This window comes from Capra hircus, chromosome 1 (assembly GCF_001704415.2).
Source record: "Capra hircus breed San Clemente chromosome 1, ASM170441v1, whole genome shotgun sequence".
NCBI classification, from domain to species: domain Eukaryota; kingdom Metazoa; phylum Chordata; class Mammalia; order Artiodactyla; family Bovidae; genus Capra; species Capra hircus.
This window is the reverse complement of record NC_030808.1, coordinates 105715581-105735914: the sequence shown is the minus strand read 5'-3', so window position 1 is coordinate 105735914 and position 20334 is coordinate 105715581. Positions and strand designations below refer to the sequence as shown.

Here is a 20334-nt window from a genome sequence, read left to right as displayed (position 1 = left end):
GCAACCAGGAGGAAGTTGCTATTAGTGAAGTAGGAAAGACTTCAAAAGGAGGAGGTCAGGTGGGAGAAATCAAAACTCATCTCAGGTGGTACTTAGCTGTTCATTAGACATGGAAGCAGAAATAGTGGGGAGCTGGATGAATAAGCAAGGGCATGGTCTAGACTGAAGATAATGAATTTGGGGATGTATATGGTATTTAAAGCTATGAAATTGGATGAGCTTTCCTAGGGAGTTTAGAGAAGGAGAAATTTGAGGACTGAATCCTGGGATCCTTTGATGATAAAAGTTTGAGAAGATGAGAAAAAAAATCAGTCATTACTTCTCATTTCAGTTCAGTCGCTCAGTCGTGTCTGACTCCCTGCGACCCCATGAACTGCAGCACACCAGGCCTCCCTGTCCATCACCAACTCCTGGAGTCCACCCAAACCCATGTCCTTTGAGTCAGTGAGGCCATCCAACCATCTCATCCTTTGTCATCCGCTTCTCCTACCCTCAATCTCTCCCAGCATCGGGGTCTTTTCCAGTGAGTCAGCTCTTCACATCAGGTGGCCAAAATATTGGAGTTTCAGCTTCAACATCAGTCCTTCCAATGAACACCCAGGACTGATCGTTAGGATGGACTGGTTGGATCTCCTTGCAGTCCAAGGGACTCTCAAGAGTCTTCTCCAATACCACAGTTCAAAAGCATCAATTCTTCGGCACTCAGCCTTCTTTATAGTCAGTCCAACTCTCACATCCACTGGAAAAACCATAGCCGCCGCTTCTGTGCCATCGCGGCCTCATTAGCTGTAGGGAGAGCTATATATGTAGATAATCAGGAGATCTAGGAGGTGAAGGGGATGTTCAGGAAAGAGATTCAGGATTTAGAAGGTTTTATTGTTAGTGAATGTTGAATTCCAGAGGCCACAATAAAAAGGTTTTCAGGATTTGGGGAGGAGTGTTGGATGGGACAGAAGAGGGCGTATGTGTTACACGTGGAGATTGGAGTGTGTGAGATGAGCAGGTGGCTGAGGTAATGGTAAAGAAGGTTAAAGGGCTCAGTAAGTTGGATTAGTCCTGGTTGTCTGAGGACAGATAGTGTGGTGAGACTGAGCTGGGGAGTGGTGAAGTAGATCTGTTTCTCTCTCCCCTCCTACAGATGGAGATTGGAGGCTGAGGAAAGGGCAGTCTTATACAGGCCCATGGAGCTTCCTTGGACTGCCGCAGATGGAGACTGAGGGAATAAACAGCTCTCTGTCACCCTTTGTACCTGGTGACTTGTCTACTGGCTACTAAGCTTTGGTTTAAGGGAGCCAGTCATATGAGGATGGTTTTATTCTGGACTGCTGTATCTACACTAGCTTATCTACTTCTCGCCAGACAGGTCTTGATAAAATTATTATCTGCCTGCTGATGTCTCTCAAACCTGTTATCTTTAACTCAGATTTCTCCATAGAACACCAGACCAAATGTGTATGTCTCACTATCTCCTGAACAGCTTCACTTGGATATCTCAGATAAATCCTCTTGAACTTAAGTGTCTGAAACCAAATATAGCACATTCCTCTGCATTTAATCTCTTTTTTATTTGTGTCAGAAAAATAGTATTACCTTGGTGTCCAAGCTGGATCCTTGACTATCATTCTGAAATCTTCCCATATCTATTTGTTATTAAATGCTATAGATTTTATTTCCCAAATATCTCTCGGCTTAGATCCTTCTGCTGCTGCTATTTCTAGCCCCTCAGTTCAGGTTTCCTAAACTCCTGCTCAGATTAATGAAACAACCTCTATTTTTTGTTCTCCAACCTCCTTTCTTAAAACACTCATTTTAGCCATATGAGCTGCATTGAGTTTGTCACTTAGGGCAAACTGTTTTTGGCCTCTGCTGACTCTGCTGATTTAGCAGTGTGTTACCGTTGTGGATTCAGTATTCAGTGCATGAGACTCCCTCCGAAGAATGAATGTCCATATATATTTTTTAAGCCACAAATTTACTATAGAGAGAATAATAAAAGTAGAAACCTTTGTTCATGAGATTTCTAGTAGATGATGAAGTCATCAGGTCTTTGTTTTCTCCTAAAAAATGTACTTTGAAATAGAAAAACTACTGTTTTTAGGGGAAAGGAGTTTTCCGTTTTAATTTTTGCTTGAATTATACCAGTTGCTTTAATATAGTCATTAGATATTCACTTTACTTGCTGTTTTTGTTGCCATACGTCTCATGGCTTTTTTTTTTTTTTTTTAATTGGTCATGTTGGGTAGATTAGTCACGGGATTGCATAAGCATCTTGAAATCTTTTTATTTTGAGTTATTCTTTCATCTTTTTTCTCTTCCGAAGGTAACTGATGTTTCTTTTTGTTTGTGTTTTATTGAAGGTACGGCTTGTAGATGCAAGCTTTGTTTGGACTGAGCCTCATTCTAAGAGACTTAAAGTTAAACTGACTATTCAGAAAGAGGTAAGCTATACATAATTTTTTCGGCATGGTTAAAGTGTAGGTAGTGAAAATATGAGGCTATTGGTACATTATGACTTGACAGCTTAAAGAGAAACAAATAACATTCTTAATTTTAATTTTTGTTTTCTTTTGGATCATCTGCAGAAATGATCAGGTCACTAGTAAGACCAGCCTTTGTTCATGATTAGTGGGCTAAGTTAACTTTCTCAAAGTCATTTTTATTTGAAATAAGATTGAAGTAAAAACATGAGCTAAGGCAGTGCTTCTCAAACTTGGCTGATGATTATGTCTCACAGTGACTGATTCAAACTGGATTCACCTGGATATAAGACTCAGAATCTATAAAGCTTCCCAGGTGATTTCTGATGATTGGTCAAGTTTGGGAACAATTAAGGAATGACCTCTTTCTTTGAGAGTTTTCTTTGTCTCCTAAGGATGAATTTTATACACACACACATGCATATATACGTATAGATAGCTATAAAAAATCTTGAAAGAATATCTTACAACCACTTCAGCTGAAAGGTAAATTTGAAATGTTAATCTGATAAATCCTGTGAATTAAACCTATATACGTTTCTGGAAATAGTATAACTTAACGACTTTAATTATAACTTATTTATTACTAATGTCCTCAGAGCATTCATAGAAAAAGATTTTAAGTTAAATATTAAAGGATCTTCTTTTGATAAAGGAAAGAATGAAGGAGTGGGTTGTTTTCTTTGTCAGGTGATGAATGGTGCCATCCTTCAGCAAGTGTTTGTGGTGGATTATGTTGTTCAGCCCCAGATGTGTGGTGATTGCCATAGAGTGGAAGCTAAGGATTTCTGGAAGGCTGTGGTTCAAGTCAGGCAAAAGGTAATGAGAGAAAGATGATGTGTGAGTCCTCCATCTGTATTTTGCCTTTGTCCATTATAAATAGTGGGTAAAGCCTTCTCCTTTCCCTTCTTTCCAAGTAGTTCAGGCACCAAGAATAGTCTAGGTCTTTGGGACATTCACCTTTAGAAGCAGATCACTGCCACACTTTAGATAATCTTTAGATTGTTTTTGTTTTAAAAATTATTGTGCTGTCCTACATGGAAAAGAAATCTGAAAAGAAAAAAAGGGATACATGTATGCATATAGTGGATTCACTTTGCTGTACAGTGGAAATTAACACAACATTGTGAAGCAACTATGCTCCAATAAAAATTAAAACAAATTAGTGTGCTGTGTCTGTAAGTGCCTTTTTTTTTTTTTTTTTTTGTATTTCATCTGTTAATCTAGTGACTCATTTATGTTTAGACTTTGCACAAAAAAACTTTCTACTATCTGGAACAGTTGATTTTGAAGTATGGGATGCACCAGAATACACTTCGTATCAAAGAGATTCATGGTGAGTTAAAATTTAAAGCATTTGAAATGATTTCAGATTTTATTTTAACTATCTTAATAAGGAGTCTTTTATCATTACTGATAATATCTAGAATGCTAAGTCACTTCAGTCGTGTCCGACTCTGTGTGACCCCATAGACGGCAGCCCACCAGGCTCCCCAGTCCCTGGGATTCTCCAGGCAAGAACACAGGAGTGGGTTGCCATTTCCTTCTCCAAGTATCTAGAATAGGACTGTCCAAAAGAACTTTCTGTTAGGAAGAATAAAAATCTTATTTCTTTTTCTACATTATCCTACTAATATGGTAGCCACTAGCCATAAGTAGCTGTTGAATATTTGAAATGTGATTAATTTTTTAATTTAGTTTTTTAAATAAATTTTAATTTTTTTCTATTTTAGTTTATATTTACACTAAATGGTTACAAAATGAGTAAACCAGTAACTGCATTAACAGAATGTAAAGTGGTAGAAATTTATCAAAAGCTTGTTTTATGCCGAATTCAGTTTCTTATTGAAAGGAAATTATTTTTGAGATCTGTTAGTTGTAATATTTTTGTTTTTCGTATGCCTAGTGGCATTTGTGATGCATACATTGAATCAGAAGGGTAAACTCAGCAATAATAAACAGTGATATACAAATGATATAATTAGATTTCTTGAAGATGGAATTTTAAAATATTTGCATAGTTTCATAATGGCTCCTCAGAGTGTGTTCTGTCTTAGCATTTACTATTAGTGTAGCATACTTAAATATGCTAGTTGATGGATGAATATTTCTTTCATAATAGAAAATATAAGTATTCTTTAGCAAATACTTCAGTCTCTTGCTAAAAGTGAATGTTTTTAGTTGTAGGACATGTACATAGTTTTCCTAGTTGTTACAGTACGGGTTTAGAGATAGCGTTTTTTGAAGGAATAACCAAATTCTTGTGCTACTTATTTTATTTTATTTTATTTTTTACCAGGGGGTTATTTTTACTGAAATATGTAATGTCATTCAGAGCTGATATTTACAATGGTAGAATGTTATTAGCACAGGAATTTGCTTAAACAATCATTAGGCCAAATTCTTTTTAATTCTCAAAATAACAGTTTTAACAATGGCTTAACAAATTATTTTCAAAGTAACACCATACTTAAAAAGATATACTTTGAGTCACTATAAAATCTGACTGTGTGTCATCTAGTTAAATTACAAATATGTTTATTGAACACTAGCCAACATTCCAACAGTAGATTGACACTGTAGGAAAAATCAAGCTTAAAATAATCAGCAAGCAATCCAGGCATTATGATTCAGTTCAGTTCAGACACTCAGTCGTGTCCGGGTCTTTGCAACCCCATGAACCACGGCACGCCAAGCCCCCCTGTCCATCGCCAACTCCTGGAGTTCACCCTTGTGCTACTTATTTTAAAAGTGTAAGTTCCTCTTTTACTTACTGATGTGTTGTTCATAAGTCTTGAAGAAAGTACTTAGAAGTGTGGTTTGGGGTCTCTTAAATAGGGGGGCGGGGGGAAATATCAGTTTTGTCACCTGGAGAACCTCTTAAACTTTGTATGTGATTTGAGTGCATTACCAGTAGACATAAGGTTAATAGTCGAAATCTGTGGAATGTAGCTTACTGAATACTTATTGTAGGTAAAGTACTTTGCTACCTGTTTAACACGATGTCTACTATTTGTGGCTAGCCATCTGGCAAAAATGCACTTTTGTTCTGAGTAACTTTGAGTAAGTTGGGAATTGGGATCCAAATACGCTAGCAAAGAAAACAGAAAACTCTGATTATTGTTCATCACCATGGCAGAAATATCCTCACTGAAATTTTGTAGCAAAAGACTTGGATACATTCTGAGACATACTTTTGCAGTCATTTTCAAAACCAAAAATCTGGAAGTGTAACAATCCTTTTTTTCATCCAGAATTAAATCTGTTTTTCCTACTTGTTCTTGGTTTGATGTAAATTAATGTTTTGTTAGTTTGCTTGTAACTGTGTTTTTAAAATCATAATTATAAAATTTCATAAAATTTTAAATTTAAAATTCTAAAAATTACAAAAATTATAAAGAAAACAAGCTTCTATAAATAAAGGACCTCTGCCCCATTTATCCAGTTGTTATTCCCAGATATAGCCCCTTAAAACAGGATATTACAGTGTTTATTCTATATATCAATTGTGATAACATTGGTTTCTCCTCATATTTGAGATGGTTCTGTAACATTCTGTGACTTGCCATCTTACTATATTTAGAAACCTTTCCACATCATTGCATATAATCCTGTTTAATTATTTTTAACTCTGTGGTTGTGTATTTGTTAATCATTGTGTTTTTAATTATTTAGTTGTTTTGTATTAATTGGCTTACAAGATGTTCCAGTTTTTTGCTACTACAAGCAATACTGTAGCAAACATCTTTATGTTTGTGCATAGCTAGTAATTTTTCTTTGGGACTGAGTTCAAGAATTGAAATTACTGGACAAGAGTTTGCAAATGTTAAATTTTTACATGTGCAACTAGATTGTTTTCCAAAATAGTACCAGTTTATAGTCCTATCACTTGTGAGAATTTCTGTTTTACCAAACACTTGCCAGTACTGTATAAGATTGTATTGGGCTTTCTAATTTTTGCTGTTATAATGAAGAAAGTAATGGCATCTTGTTCTTATTTTCATTTCCTTGATTACTAATGAGGGTTAACATTTTCATATGTATTGGCTGTTTATCTAATGTAAATTATTCTTTATATATCTAATTTTTCCTTATTTATTTCCTGTTATAGAGGGTATCAATCTCATTATGTGTATTTATATACAGAGAGAAGCATGCAGAGCGTGCCCTTGAGTGTGAGCTGAGAGAGCAGATACTTAATGTCTCATGTCTTCTCTTATCTAAGCTGTTCATATTTTAGTCAATGTGAAGACATGTGAAAGTCACTCAGTTGTGTCTGGCTTTTTTTGATCATGACTTTACAGTCCGTGGAATTCTCTAGGCCAGAACACTGGAGTGGGTAGCCATTCCCTTCTTCAGGGGATCTTCTCAACTCAGGGATCGAACCTGGGTCTCCCTCATTGCAGGTAGATTCTTTACCTGCTGAGAGCCACAAGGGAAGCCCAAGAATACTGGAGTGGGTAGCGTATCCCTTCTCCAGTGGATCTTCCCAACCCAGGAATCCAACTGGGGTCTCCTGCATTGCAGGCGGATTCTTACCAACTGAGTTACTATGGAAGCCCATTTTAGTCATACAGCTACTAGGGAATCCCATTTTGGTCTTATAGCTATGGCTTATGACTTTGTATCTTACATAGGATAGAATCTTTCTATCTTTCTTTAATTTTTCTATCTTTGTACTCTCAAGATTTTTTTTAAAGTAGATTTTTGTTTTACTTTTGGATCTTTAATCTTACCTGGTATGACTTTTTCCCAAAAAGTTGACTTGCGTTGTCTCGATACTTACCTACCAAGTAGTCTCTTCTTTACTCACTGATTTAAAATACCTCCTTTCTTGTATATACTAAATTCCTCTATACACATCCCACAGTTCTAGTTTATTTTGTCTCATTGCTTTTATCACAATATATAGGATTATACTTCATAATATTACCCTCTTGTTAATTCTTTTGTTAAACTTGGTTGATAGTAAGAGCATTAATTGTGGAACCAGATTTTGTGAATTTGAATCTCTTTCCCACCATGTTTTTGCTGTGTGACCCTAGGTGACCTGGTGCATACTCATGTTTTTTTCAGTTCTTTTCTGTATTTCTTTAACATAGTTTTCCTCATCAAAATTTTGAATGATTCTCACTTTTTTTTCCAGACTATTCTATACTTTTAGTCATTGGGGATGGTGGTTTTTACTACATTTTCTGTCATTATTGCTAATATTTTCGGGAAGCTCTTGATTTTATAGGTTGATCTTTCTGAAATTTCTTAATATCACTAATGGTTTATATTCTTGTGTCATTTACATAATACTCTTGGTTTACTAGGTAAATTATTACTTGTATACAGTGATAGTTTTATTTCTTCCTTTACGGTATTATTCCCTCTTTTTCTCCCCTCTCTTTTTTTCCCCTGTGTCTAGGAGTGGAGAATAGCGTTGAGTGGTAATGTAACAGCGATTATTGTCTGTTTGTGTTTCACCCCTAAATAGAATATTTGTTGAGATTTGTATTTGGTTCATTTGCATACATAATTTTCTCTCTGATCTTGCTAGTAGTTATGTTAGTGATACAGAAGCAATCAGAGTTTTTTATCTTTCTGCGTGGTGTTAATCAACATCTTTAAGTTTAATAAGTACCAGCCCATTAAGCCATTCAGTTTGGTATGAGGAGAGGGAGGAAGGAGAACCTTTTCAAATCCTTTAGTTAGGATGTTAATTTTTTTCAGGTATTATACTGCTTCTTGAATCAATTTTAATAGCATTTTCCAAGGAAATACATGTCATTTGGCTTTTCACATACTTGGCATAGAATTCAACATGGGGGGGGTTGTGTGTGTGGGGGTGTGTGTGTCTGTGTGTGTGTGTGTCTGTGTGTGTATAGAATTCAACATGGTCTGTGTGTGTGTTTGTGTATTGTGGTCTTAAATCTCATCCATAACTCATCGTTATATTTTCTTCATTTTTGCTAATATTTGTCTTTTCTCATCTTTCACTTCCTCTCTCTCCCCACTCAGATCAGATTTGCCAGACTTTTGTCTATTATAGTAGTTTTTTCTAGAGTTAGCTTTAGTTTTATCAAAGATTACTTTCTACTTAATTTTTGTTTTTATTACTAACTCCTCCTACTTAAAGTTTTTTTATTGAAATAGAATTGTAAAATTCACATAAAACATTATATTAATTTCAGGTATACAACATACTGATTGCATATTTATGTATTACCATACATAGCTATACAATTTTTTTCCCTTCTACATTCTTTAGTATTTTTTATTTAAATTAATTGAAAGCTTAGCTTATTTTAAGTTTTAATATATAGATTTAAAGTTAATAAATTTTCTTCTGAGTATCATATTGGTTCTGTAGCTGGTACTTAAAGCTATATTTTCCCATTTTTTTCTCAGCAAACATTAAGCTATTTTATTTTCTTGAGTGCCTACCTAGGTGTAGAATTGCTGAGTCATATGGTAAATTTGTATTTATCTTTTTAAGAAGCTGCCATTTGCAAAGTGGCGGTACCATTTTATATTCCTGACAACAGTCTTTGAGAGTTCCAGTTTCTACATCTTGATATCACTTGATATTGTTTCTTTGTATAAATAGCTATTTTAGGGGATGAAGTGGTATCTCATTGTGGTTTTAATTTGCTTTTTGCTAATGACTTAATTAATCTTAATTGTCTTTTCATGACCTTATTATCATTTCTGTATCTTGTTTGGTAAAATAGCAGTTTAAATTTTTGCCAGTTTTGATTGTGTTGTTTGTCTTAAGTTGTAAGATTTATTAAAATACACAGTAGATATAAGCCCCTTTTCACATAAGATTTGTTAATATTTTCTCCTGGGCTGTATTTTCATTTTCTTAATGGGTTCTTTCTCTTTTTTAAAAAATTATGATAAGAACACAACATGAAAACTACCCTCTTAAAATTTTAAGTGTATGATACTGTATAATACCTTATAGTTGGGTAAGTATAGTGTTATATAGCAGATCTCTAGCTGAATCATCTTGTTTGAAATTTTATGCCCATTAACTAGTCACTCCTCATTTCTCCTTTCTCTCTGGCAACCATAGTTCCACTCTTACCCTGTGCTTTTGACTGTTTTAGGTACCTCATATAAATAGAATCATGCAGTATTTGTTTTTCTGTGACTGGCTTATTTCACTTAGCACAATGTTCTCAATGTTCATCCATATTGTTGCACGTTGTAGAATTTCCCTCCTTCTTAAGGCTGAATAATATTCCATTGGAGGTATATATCACAGTTTATCCATTCATCTGTTGTGGAAACAACCTAAATGTCCATCTTCTTAGCTATAGTGAATAATACCTCAATAGACACAGGAGATCTTGATTTCACGTCTTGTGGATAAATACCTAGAAGAAGGATTACTGTATCATTTGATAGTTCTGATTTTAAGTTTATGAAGAATATCTGCACTGTCTTCCATAGTGACTGTACTTTATATTTGCCTTGGTAGTAGTGTACAAGGGTTCCAATATCTCCATATTCTCACTAGTATGTGTCTTTTTTTTCCTTGATAATAGCCATCCTGAAAGCAGTGAAATGTAAACTCATTGTGGTTTTGATTTGCATTTCCTTGATGATTAGCAACATTGAGCTTTTTTCATATATCTGTGCCATTTGTACATCTTTTTTTGAGAAATGTTTTATTCCATTCCCATTTCTTACTGGCTTATCAGGTTTTTTGTTGTTGTTGTTGATGAGTCATATGAATTCCTGATAGATTCTGGAGATTAACCACTTTTCAGATACATGGTTTGCAAATATTTTTTCCCATTCTGTAGGCACTGGTGACCCACTTCAGTACTCTTGCCTGGAAAATCCCATGGGTGGAGGAGCCTGGTAGGCTGCAGTCCATGGGGTCACTAAGAGTCGGACATGACTGAGCGACTTTCACTTTCACTTTTCACTTTTATGCATTGGAGAAGGAAATGGTAGCCCACTCCAGTGTTCTTGCTTGGAGAATCAGTCCCAGGGATGGAGGATCCTGGAGGGCTGCCGTCTCTCGGGTCACACATAGTCGGACACAACTGAAGTGACTTAGCAGCAGCAGCAGGTTGCCCTTTTAATGTGGTGATTGTTTCTTTTGCTGTGTGTGAGCTTTTTTAGTGTGATGTAGCCTCAGTTGTTTATTTTTCTTTTCATGTCATCCATGAAATCATTTCTAAGACTGATGTCATGAAGCTTTTTCCATATTTTCTTCTAGAAGTTCTACAGTTTCAGGTCCTAGTTTGAGTCTTTTTAATCTGTTTTGAGTTGATTTTTGTTAATGATATAAGATAAGAGTTCAGTTCATTCCTTTGCATGTGGATATCCAGTTTTCCCAATGCCATTTGTTGAAGATATTATCACTTTCCCACTGTGTATTCTTGGCACACTTGTTCACGATCAATTGACTATGTATGTGTGGATTGATTCTGTAGACTTGCCTTTTTGTCTATACCACACTGTTTTGATGACTGTAACTTTGTAATATGTTTTGAAGTTAGGCTATGTGGTGCCTACTTATAATAATGTTTTCTGAATCATGAAAGTTTTAAAATTTAATCTTCGTATGTTATATTTTATGAATATTCTATCAATTTTTTGAAAATAATAGGTATTCTTTCTTGGACCACATTCTATAATCTCAGTTAAATCAACCTTGATAGTTGTTTCTTCAAGTTCTGTGTACCCTTCCTATTTTGAGTCAGTTTGGGCTTCTGTGGTGGCTTAGGTGGCAAAGATTCTGCCTGCAGTGCGGGAGACCTGAGTTTGATCTCTGGGTTGGGATGATCCCTTGGAGGAGGGCATGGCAACCCACTCCAGTATTCTTGCCTGGGGAGTCTCCATGGACAGAGGAGCCTGGTGGGCCACAAGACCATGGGGTTGCAAAGAGCTGGACATGACTGAGTGATTTGGCACAGCACATTTCATTTTTTGATCATTTTGGTTTTGTTAGTCTTATACTAGTCTCTCTCAGTGATTGCATGTTTTAACATTTGTCAGTTTTTTCTTTTTAGTAGTTTATGATTTCCGTATCTCAGCACTGTGCTATTAGATGCATTTCTGTTGTTTTCGTGGCGGATTGTCCATGTATTACATAAAATACCCTTTTTTGTTCTGTTTAATATTTTTCTTTTCCCTTTGACCTTGAATTTTGTCTGAAGTTTAAGTTATGAATCTTGTTTTGTTTTGTTTGCATTTGTCTGATTTATCTGACCTTTTGTCAGACAAGTCAAGTGATACGGCATTCCTAGTGTGCTATGGCAAGAAAATTATAATTTAATTATTTAACATGCATTTAATTTGTGATATAGTCATATTAGTAGAAGAAAATTTTGCAGTATTACTTTAATATGGCTTTTTTCTTTAAAAGATGGTCTGGATTTCTATTATTCCTCAAAACAACATGCTCAGAAGATGGTAGAATTTCTTCAGTGTACCGTCCCCACTAGGTATGTTCTGAAACCTACATGTGATTAAATCCAGGCAACAGGGAATGAACGTAGATGACATCCATTCTTCAGGCTTAGGCAACTTACCTTAAAATATGTAAAACTATAGTAGGATTACTTACACAATTAGTAAGCATTTGTTGGATAAACTACTTTTAACAGAAGTGTTAGCCAAAGAGCATTAAGAATCTCTGGGGAGCTAGACTCAGTCTGTGATAGTAAGCACTGTAGTCCTGAACCATTGATTCAATGTATTTAAATAAGAAAAAAGAACAGGGTTAAAGGACTTTGGGGAGAAACCTTATGGAGTCGGAAGAACTTAAGCTCCTAAAATGGGGAATTTTCAAAAGTAAAGTTTGTGCTGAAGGGTGAGATTAGTGTGAACAGTGACTGGGAGTGGACATTAGTGTGGCTTTTAATGGATGATAGATGTAGACTTGCTTGGTCTAAACCATGGGCATGTTTTGAAGGTTTTCAGTAGATAAACTGGAAAACAGTACAGTCAGACTGGTGACGGTTTATAAATAAAGTGGATGAATTGAGACTTCACCCTAACAGGCATCAGGAAGCTGTTTCAGACCTTGGACAGTGATGATTTAATGAAAATTTATATTCCCAAGATTAGACAAATAAAGACCTTTGCCTTTTTATAATGGTTAACTTTTTCTCTTAACAGATACAAAGCCTCACAGAGACTGATCTCTCAGGATATCCATAGTAATACATACAATTACAAAAGCACTTTTTCTGTGGAAATTGTTCCAATATGCAAGGTACTTTTTCTCATTTAATTAATCCATGTCCTTAATTGGTTTATATGTAATTATTAGCTCCTGATTTCCTTCTGGGATTGGTTAAACATTTAGAAATAACTTCTTAATGATTTCTGACACATTTTAGTCAGGTTAAAAAGATTTAAGAGTAATCATGCTTAAAATTATAAATTTTTGGTGTACTAATTAAAAGGCCTCATTGCAGTTTTTAAGGCATATATTCCTTAAACTTTGCAGTCCTAGTGGACACGTGATAATTCTATGAAACTTTGAATATAGGAAATTACTTATCAGTGAGCAACTTTGTGGAATGTGTGCAAACTGGATTTTGGCATGATAAAATTAAAGAATATTATGGAAGGAGAGCATTGAGTTATTTTTGTGATTTTAAAAATATCTGAATAATACTTAAGGTATAGATTATCATTATTTTAATGTCCATCCATTATTTTATATAGATATAAAATTAAATTAGAAACGAAATATTTTTCTCCTCATAAGAACTTAGGATTTACTCTCTTCACAACTTTCATATATAACATAAGGATGTGTTAATTATATTTATCATGTTGTACATTATATCCTTCATCGTCATTGATCTTGTAACTGGAAGTTTGTGTCTTTTGACTACGGTAATCCAATTCCTCTTTCCCCTTACCCACACCCCCACCACTTCTGGTAGTTGCAAATCTGATCTCTTTTTCTAAAGACAAAAATTGTCATTTCATTAGCTGTACTAAGGTAAAACTTTGCTTCAAAAAATATAAATGAATTAAAATTCAACAAAAAGTTATTGGGGATCTGTTGTATAGAAGACTGTTATTAAGGACTGTGTCCTAGATGTCTCTGCTCCATAGGAACTTACATGTCCATGTTTAAATCACTAATAATGATAAGTGCTATAATTTATTGTGAGCATTCTACATAAAGGTGCTTTCTGAGTACTTAAGTATATTTCACCTGTTTAGTCTCATTACAACTGGAGTAAATCATACCATCATTCTGAAGATGAGTAAACTGATGCTTGGGGAGGTTAGATGATTTGCCCAAAGTTAACAACAAAAGGAAGCCAGGATTTGTACCTAGGTCTGTGACTCTGAGGCTTTAAATCTGTAATCACTAATTATGATTTAGTACAGTACCATGAAATGATGGCTTAAACAGAGTCAGCAAATTTTTTTGTAAACAGCCAGATAGTAAATAGTTGCAGTTTTTAGGTTATATAGTCTGTTTTGCAACTACTCAGCTGTGCTGTTGTTGCACAAAATTGGCCATAGATAATAGGTAAATGAAGGGCTAAGGCTGTGTTCCAGCAAAACTTTATTTACAAATATTTGCCTCAGGGTCTTATTTTGCAGACCCCCAGTTTAAATAAAACAGTGAATCTAGGTGAGAGGACATATTAGGCCTTGTGTATTAAGTGCTTTCAGTGATTCATATAGGTATCTGAATGAATACAGAGTGTAAAGAAGTTTTTCCATTAATCTTTAGAGAATCTTAGTAAGTTTCAGGGAAGAAAAAAGGACTGAGCTAGGTGCCAGTAAGGATGTACATAATGTCCTTTCAGTGAGGGAGCCTATGATTGTGAATAGATACAGCTTAAAATATAATCTAGATCCCTTTTATATTTCAGTAACAGCTTAAAAACAGATAGCCACATTGGTGTTAGTATGTCCTGGTGCACACATAGGCATATGTGCTCTTGGGGGGACATTAGATCTTTGATTACACATTGGTATGTACCAATGTACCATTGTATGTCTACATGTGTAGACAAGAAGGAGGAACATACGGCTCCTCTGAAATTTTTATGGAGAGTAAATGAAGTCACACTATATTAACATAGAATAATAAGCAAGCATTCACACTTCAGTAAAATTGAAATGAACTAAACAGCTTGGTGACTAGAATCTTTAAAATACTTTTAAAAGCCATTTTATTAAGACAGTTATCTCCATCTTAAGAAGGTATAGCTTATTTTCTGTTTCTGAAAGGTCTGATTCTCTTAAGCCATTTGTTGATGCATAGAATTAAAAATGACATTTTGGTTTGATCAAATTCACTTTGATCAGGTTTACATTGATGGTGTTTATCAAAGACTCCTACTTAAAATTTGCTTCACACTAAATGTTAGTTCTTATTCCTAGGATAATGTTGTTTGTCTGTCTCCAAAACTGGCACAAAGTCTGGGAAACATGAACCAGATTTGTGTGTGTATTCGAGTAACGAGTGTCATCCACCTCATAGATCCAAATACCCTACAAGGTAAGCTTTAGAAACTGCCTTGACACTTGTATTTAAAAAGCAGTAATAATTTGTTAATGTTAATTTTATCAAGTATTCTCAGTAATATTAAGTATTCTCAGTAATATTGTTTTAAAAAATTAGTTAAAATTAATACTGTATGGTGTTTAAAACACTGGAATTTTTTAACACTTTTGGTAAATTGCCCTTGTATTTTTTTTTTTTTCTGAAGAAAAATTTCTTTGAATTTTTAAGTTTTTATTAGTCTTATCCCATTATTTTTACTGAACTGGACTTATTTACCTCTTTTATTTTTTATGACTAATTATTTAAGTTCATTATCAAATTTTAGTGTAGAGCGTATGTTTTAAAGTTTGGAACATTTGACTTAAAAGAAGACCCTATATGGATAGGTGTCTCTCAGTACTTGGTTGCATCACCTACTTGAGCTTTTTCATATGTTTACTGTAATACAAGTTTTCTTTTGTAAAACATTGAATTTATTTTGATATTTTCTAGAAAGTCATTTATTATCCTTATCAATTAGAATTCTCAGTCAAAATTCTGTTTGCAGTATTGGGATGAACATCTGTCAGGTAGAAATTTATTTCCCATAAACTAAACACCTAAGATGGCTGATAATGTGTCAAATAAAATGCCAGCACATGAAATAGCTATACAGCTGATTGGATCTGATCTTATTTTAAAGGTACATGTTAGTAGCTACGTAAGATATTTTTGACACCTGGTATTTCTCTTACTCTCTGGGAAATTTGGGGTTGATGTCCCCTGCACTGTGAGTTACCATTCTGGTTTCTGTTGACCTGATGATTCCCATTTCAGCGTATCAACTTCTTCCTAGTTAACACATTTGATGGCTTTTGAAATACTTCAGTTCTTTCATTCTTTAATGTTCTGTGTTTCCTCTTAGTTGCAGATATCGATGGGAACACTTTCTGGAGTCACCCTTTCAATAGTTTATGCCATCCCAAACAACTGGAGGAGTTTATTGTTATGGAATGCAGCGTAGTCCGAGATATAAAACGCAGTGCAGGTGCTGGAATGATATCAAAAAAGGTAAGTTCCATCCTGTTCACCTTGCCCTAATCCTAACTTACTGTTTTAGTTTCCCTCTCTCACTTTTTTTTTTTAATTTGATAGTAATTCCAAAATGTGGTTCCAAATAAGCTAACACCACATTCAGTTAAAACTGCGTTTTGTGTTTGTATGCTATTTGCTTTTAACATGTGGTGATTGTGGTGAAAACTATTAGATTTACACTGTCTGGTAAGTTAATTCTTTCTCTTTAATATTAAAATGTTATTATGAAAAAGTATTTATTTTACTTTTTGTATAGAAGGAGCAAATGAGAAGCTTAACCCTCTTTCACTTTTTAAAAAATTTCAAACATTTTGAATTAAATGTATATATATTATCACTACTGAATGCTTCAATATGCATCTGTAAAACCTAGAAACATTTGCTACATAATCAAAGTATTATCATACATATCAACTATATAGCTTGCCAAATTTCTTCATTTGTCCCAAAGTGTCTTTTATGGTTTGTTCAAACCAGTACCCATCTGGGGACTGACTGTACATTAAATTTGAATATTGTACCTCTTAAATATTAATAATAGTACCCGCTCTCTTTTTCTAATTTTTTTTTTAATGATACCAACTTTCTAAGGCAACTAGGCCATTTATTTTGTGGATTTATATTCTCATTTCCTCATGATGTTATTTAACTTGCTTCGTAATCTCTTGTATTTCCTTTAAAAGTGGATCTGAAGTCTCATTTAAATTTAGGTTAATTTTTTTATTTTGTCACAACATTTCAGAGGTGATGATATGTACCTTTTGTGATATATCAAGAGGCAAGTAATGTTTGATTGTTTGATAGCCAGGTATCTCTGTTGAAATTTTTAAATTTTTTCCCTTTGCTCCTGCCTTCTCCCTCCTTCCTTCCCTCACTGCCTTCCTCCCTTCTACTCAGATTGCTTCAAATGTAGCCAGTAGGAGCCTCTTCAGAATGGTTTCTGTCCTTTAAAAAAGTTTTTTTTTTTTAATAACTTTTACTTTTTTGGGGGGTTGGGGGGGCTTTCCAGGTACCTCAGATGATAAAGGATCCACCTGCAATGCAGGAGACCAGGGTTCAATCCCTTGGTCGAGATAGCCTGGAGAAGGATTTTATTTAGAGCAGTTTTAGGTTCATATCAAAATTAAGGGGAGATGAAAGATTTCCTGTATACCCCTTGCCTCCACACATTGGTAGCCTCCTCCATTGTCATTGCCTTTCTCCCACCAAAAGAGTGGTACATTTGTTACAATTTATGGACACATTGACATGTTATAATCACACAAAATGATTACATATTTGACACTGCAATTCACTCTTAGTATTGTACTGTCTATGAGTTTGGACAAATGTGTATCCATCATTATAGTATCATGCAGGATATTTTCATTCCCCTTAGAACGTGCTGTGCTCTGACTATGCATTTTGTACTCCCTCCTAACCCCTGGCAATCACTTTTTTTTTTTTTTTTTTTTTAAATACTGTCTCTATAGTTTTGCCTTTTCCAGAATGTCATATAGTCTTCTCCTATTGGACTTGTATAGTCTTTTTATATTGGATTTTCACTTAGTAATGTGTGTTTAAGGTTCCTCCATGTCTTGGCTTAATAGCTTTTTTTCTTAAGCGCAAAGTGTTATCTTGATATCCCACAGTTTACTCATTCACCTACTGAAGGACATATTGGTTGCTTCCAAGTTTTGGCAGTTATGAGTAAGTTACTGTAAACATTCCTTGGCATGTTTTTGTGTGGACGTGGGTTTTCAGCTTCTTTGGGTAAATACCAAGGAACATAATTAATTCTGTAAGAAACCACTGAAGTGCCTTCCAGAGTGATGGTATCATTTTGCACTCCCACTAGCAGTGTATGAGAGTTCCTGTTACTCCACATCTTCACCAACATTTGGTGGTGTCAGGATTTTGGATTTATCCGTGTTTAGGATTTGGGCCATCCTAATAGGTATGTGATAGTATCTCATTGTCAATTTATATTTCCCTGATAATGCATGATGAGGAGTATTTGCTCATGCTTATCTGCTCTCTGTATGTCTTCTTTTGTGAGTTGTCTGTTAATGTCTTTGGCCCATTTTTTAAAATCAGATTGTTTTTTTCTTATTTTTGAGTTTAAAGAGTTATTTGTGTATTTTGGATGATGTCCTTTGTTAGATGTGTTTTCTGGAAATATTTTCTCCCAGTACAATTTATCTTCTTATTCTCTTGACATTGTCTTTCATAGAGCAGAAGTTTCTAATTCAATGAAGTTCAGGTTATTAACTGTTCTTTCATGGATCCTGCCTTTGTTTTACTTACAAAGTCATTGCCAAACCCAAGGTCAGCTAGATTTTTTTCTTTCGTTATCTTCTAGGAGTTTTATAGTTGTGTGTTTTCCACTTAGGTCTATGATCCATTTTGAGTTAGTTTTTGTGGAAGGTGTAAGGTTTGTGTCTAGATTGACTTTTTGTTTTGCATGCCAATATTCAGTTGATCGGGCTTTCCTGGTGACTCAGCAGTAAAGAATCTCCCTGCAGTGCGAGAGTTGCAGGAGACATGAGTTTGATCCCTGGGTCGGGAAGATCCCCTGGAGGAGGGCATGGCACCCCACTCCAGCATTCTTGCCTGGAGAATCCTGTGGAGAGAGGAGCCTGGCGGGCTATGGTCCATAGGGTTGCGAAGAGTCGGATATGACTAAAGCATCTTGCATGCACGCATCCACTTGATCAAGGGCCATTTGTTGAAAAGACTGTCTTTGCTCCATTGTATTGCCTTTGCTCCCTTGTCAAAGATCAGTTGACTGTGTTTATGTGGGTACACTTCTGGACTCTATTTTGTTCCACTGATCTATTTGTTTATTCTTTTGTCAGTACCACACTGCCTTGATTACTGTAGCAGTATAATAAGTCTTAAAGTTAGGTAGTATCATTCCTACAACTTTATTCTCCTTCAAAATCTTGTTGACTATTCAGGATCTTTTGCTTATCTATTTAAACTTTAAAATCAGTTGTTGATACCCACAAAAAAATCCTATTGGGATCTTTAAAAAATTGAAATGTAGTTGATGTACAGTAGTTTATTTTCTATGTACAAGTGATTTGATATTTGCATAATGTTGTGAAATGATCACCATGGTAAGTCTAGTTATCATCTGTCACCATAGGAAGGTATTACAGTATGACTGACTGTTTTCTTTATGTTGTGTATTATACCTGTGTGGCTTAACATGGGATTTTGATCAGAATTGCATAAATCTGTAGGTCAGATTGGGCAGAACTTAAATTTTGACAAAATTGAGTTTTCCTGTCTGTGAACATGTAACATCTTTGTGTTTTAGTTCTTTGATTTTGTTCATGAGAGTTTTGTAGTTTTCTGCATACAGATCTTATACATAGTTTGTTAGACTTAAGTATCTCATTTTTGGGTGCCAATGTAAATGGTGTTTTAACATTTCAAGTATCATTTTTTGTATTGGTAAACAGGAAAATGACTTTCATTTATAACCTTGTATCCTGTAACCTTGCTGATATATTCAGGAGCTTTTTGGTCCCTTTAAGTTTTCTGTGTAGATGACTGTGTCATCTGCAAAGATCATTTTATTTTCACCTTCCTGGTCTATATACCTTTCATTTCCTTATCTTTTGTGGGTTTCCAGTAGGATATTGCAAATGAGTAGTGAGAGGGGACTTAGAGGGAAAGCTCCCAGTTTCTGACCATTAAGTATAATGTTAGTTGTAATTTTTAAATAGATACTCCTTATCAAGTGAAGGAAGTTTCCCCTCTATTTCTAGTTTACTGAGAGTTTTTATCATGAATAAGTGTTGGATTTTGTCAAATGCTTTTTATCTATTGATATCATTGTGTGATTTTTGTTTTATTTTTAGCCTGTTGTTAATGGCTGATGAGCTCCATCAACTTGATTTTCAAATATTGAACTAGCCTTGCATACATATGTTAAATTCCGCTTGATAATGGTACATACAGTTCTTTTATATTTTGTTGAGGAGTTTTAAATCTATGTTACTTAAATATAGTTTACTTTCCTTGTAATGTTTTTGTCTCGTATTGATTTTATGGTAATGTTGGGCTTGTCAATGAGTTAGGAAGTGTTCCCTTTGCTTCTGCCTTCTGGAGAAGATTCTAGAGGAATGGTATATCTCCCGTAAATATTTGCTAGAATTCACCAGTGAATCCATCAGGGCCTGATGCTTTCTGTTTTGAAAGATTATTAATTATTGACTCAGTTTCTTAATAGCTGTAGGCGTATTCTTATATCCTTTGACATGACTTTCTTTACTAGTCTTTGAAAGCATCCCT

At 34.8% G+C, this 20334-nt stretch overlaps 1 protein-coding gene across 1 annotated transcript in view; it reads left to right on the top strand.

Annotated features, from left to right (window-relative positions):
* Positions 1-20334, top strand: part of NMD3 (NMD3 ribosome export adaptor) — a 34312-nt gene that overhangs the window by 7053 nt on the left and 6925 nt on the right. The window contains exons 5-11 of the mRNA XM_005675374.3: positions 2358-2438; positions 3168-3296; positions 3723-3813; positions 11854-11932; positions 12609-12705; positions 14853-14970; positions 15881-16026. Coding sequence (XP_005675431.2) covers positions 2358-2438; positions 3168-3296; positions 3723-3813; positions 11854-11932; positions 12609-12705; positions 14853-14970; positions 15881-16026 — 741 coding nt within the window. The remainder of the gene's footprint in view (positions 1-2357; positions 2439-3167; positions 3297-3722; positions 3814-11853; positions 11933-12608; positions 12706-14852; positions 14971-15880; positions 16027-20334) is intronic.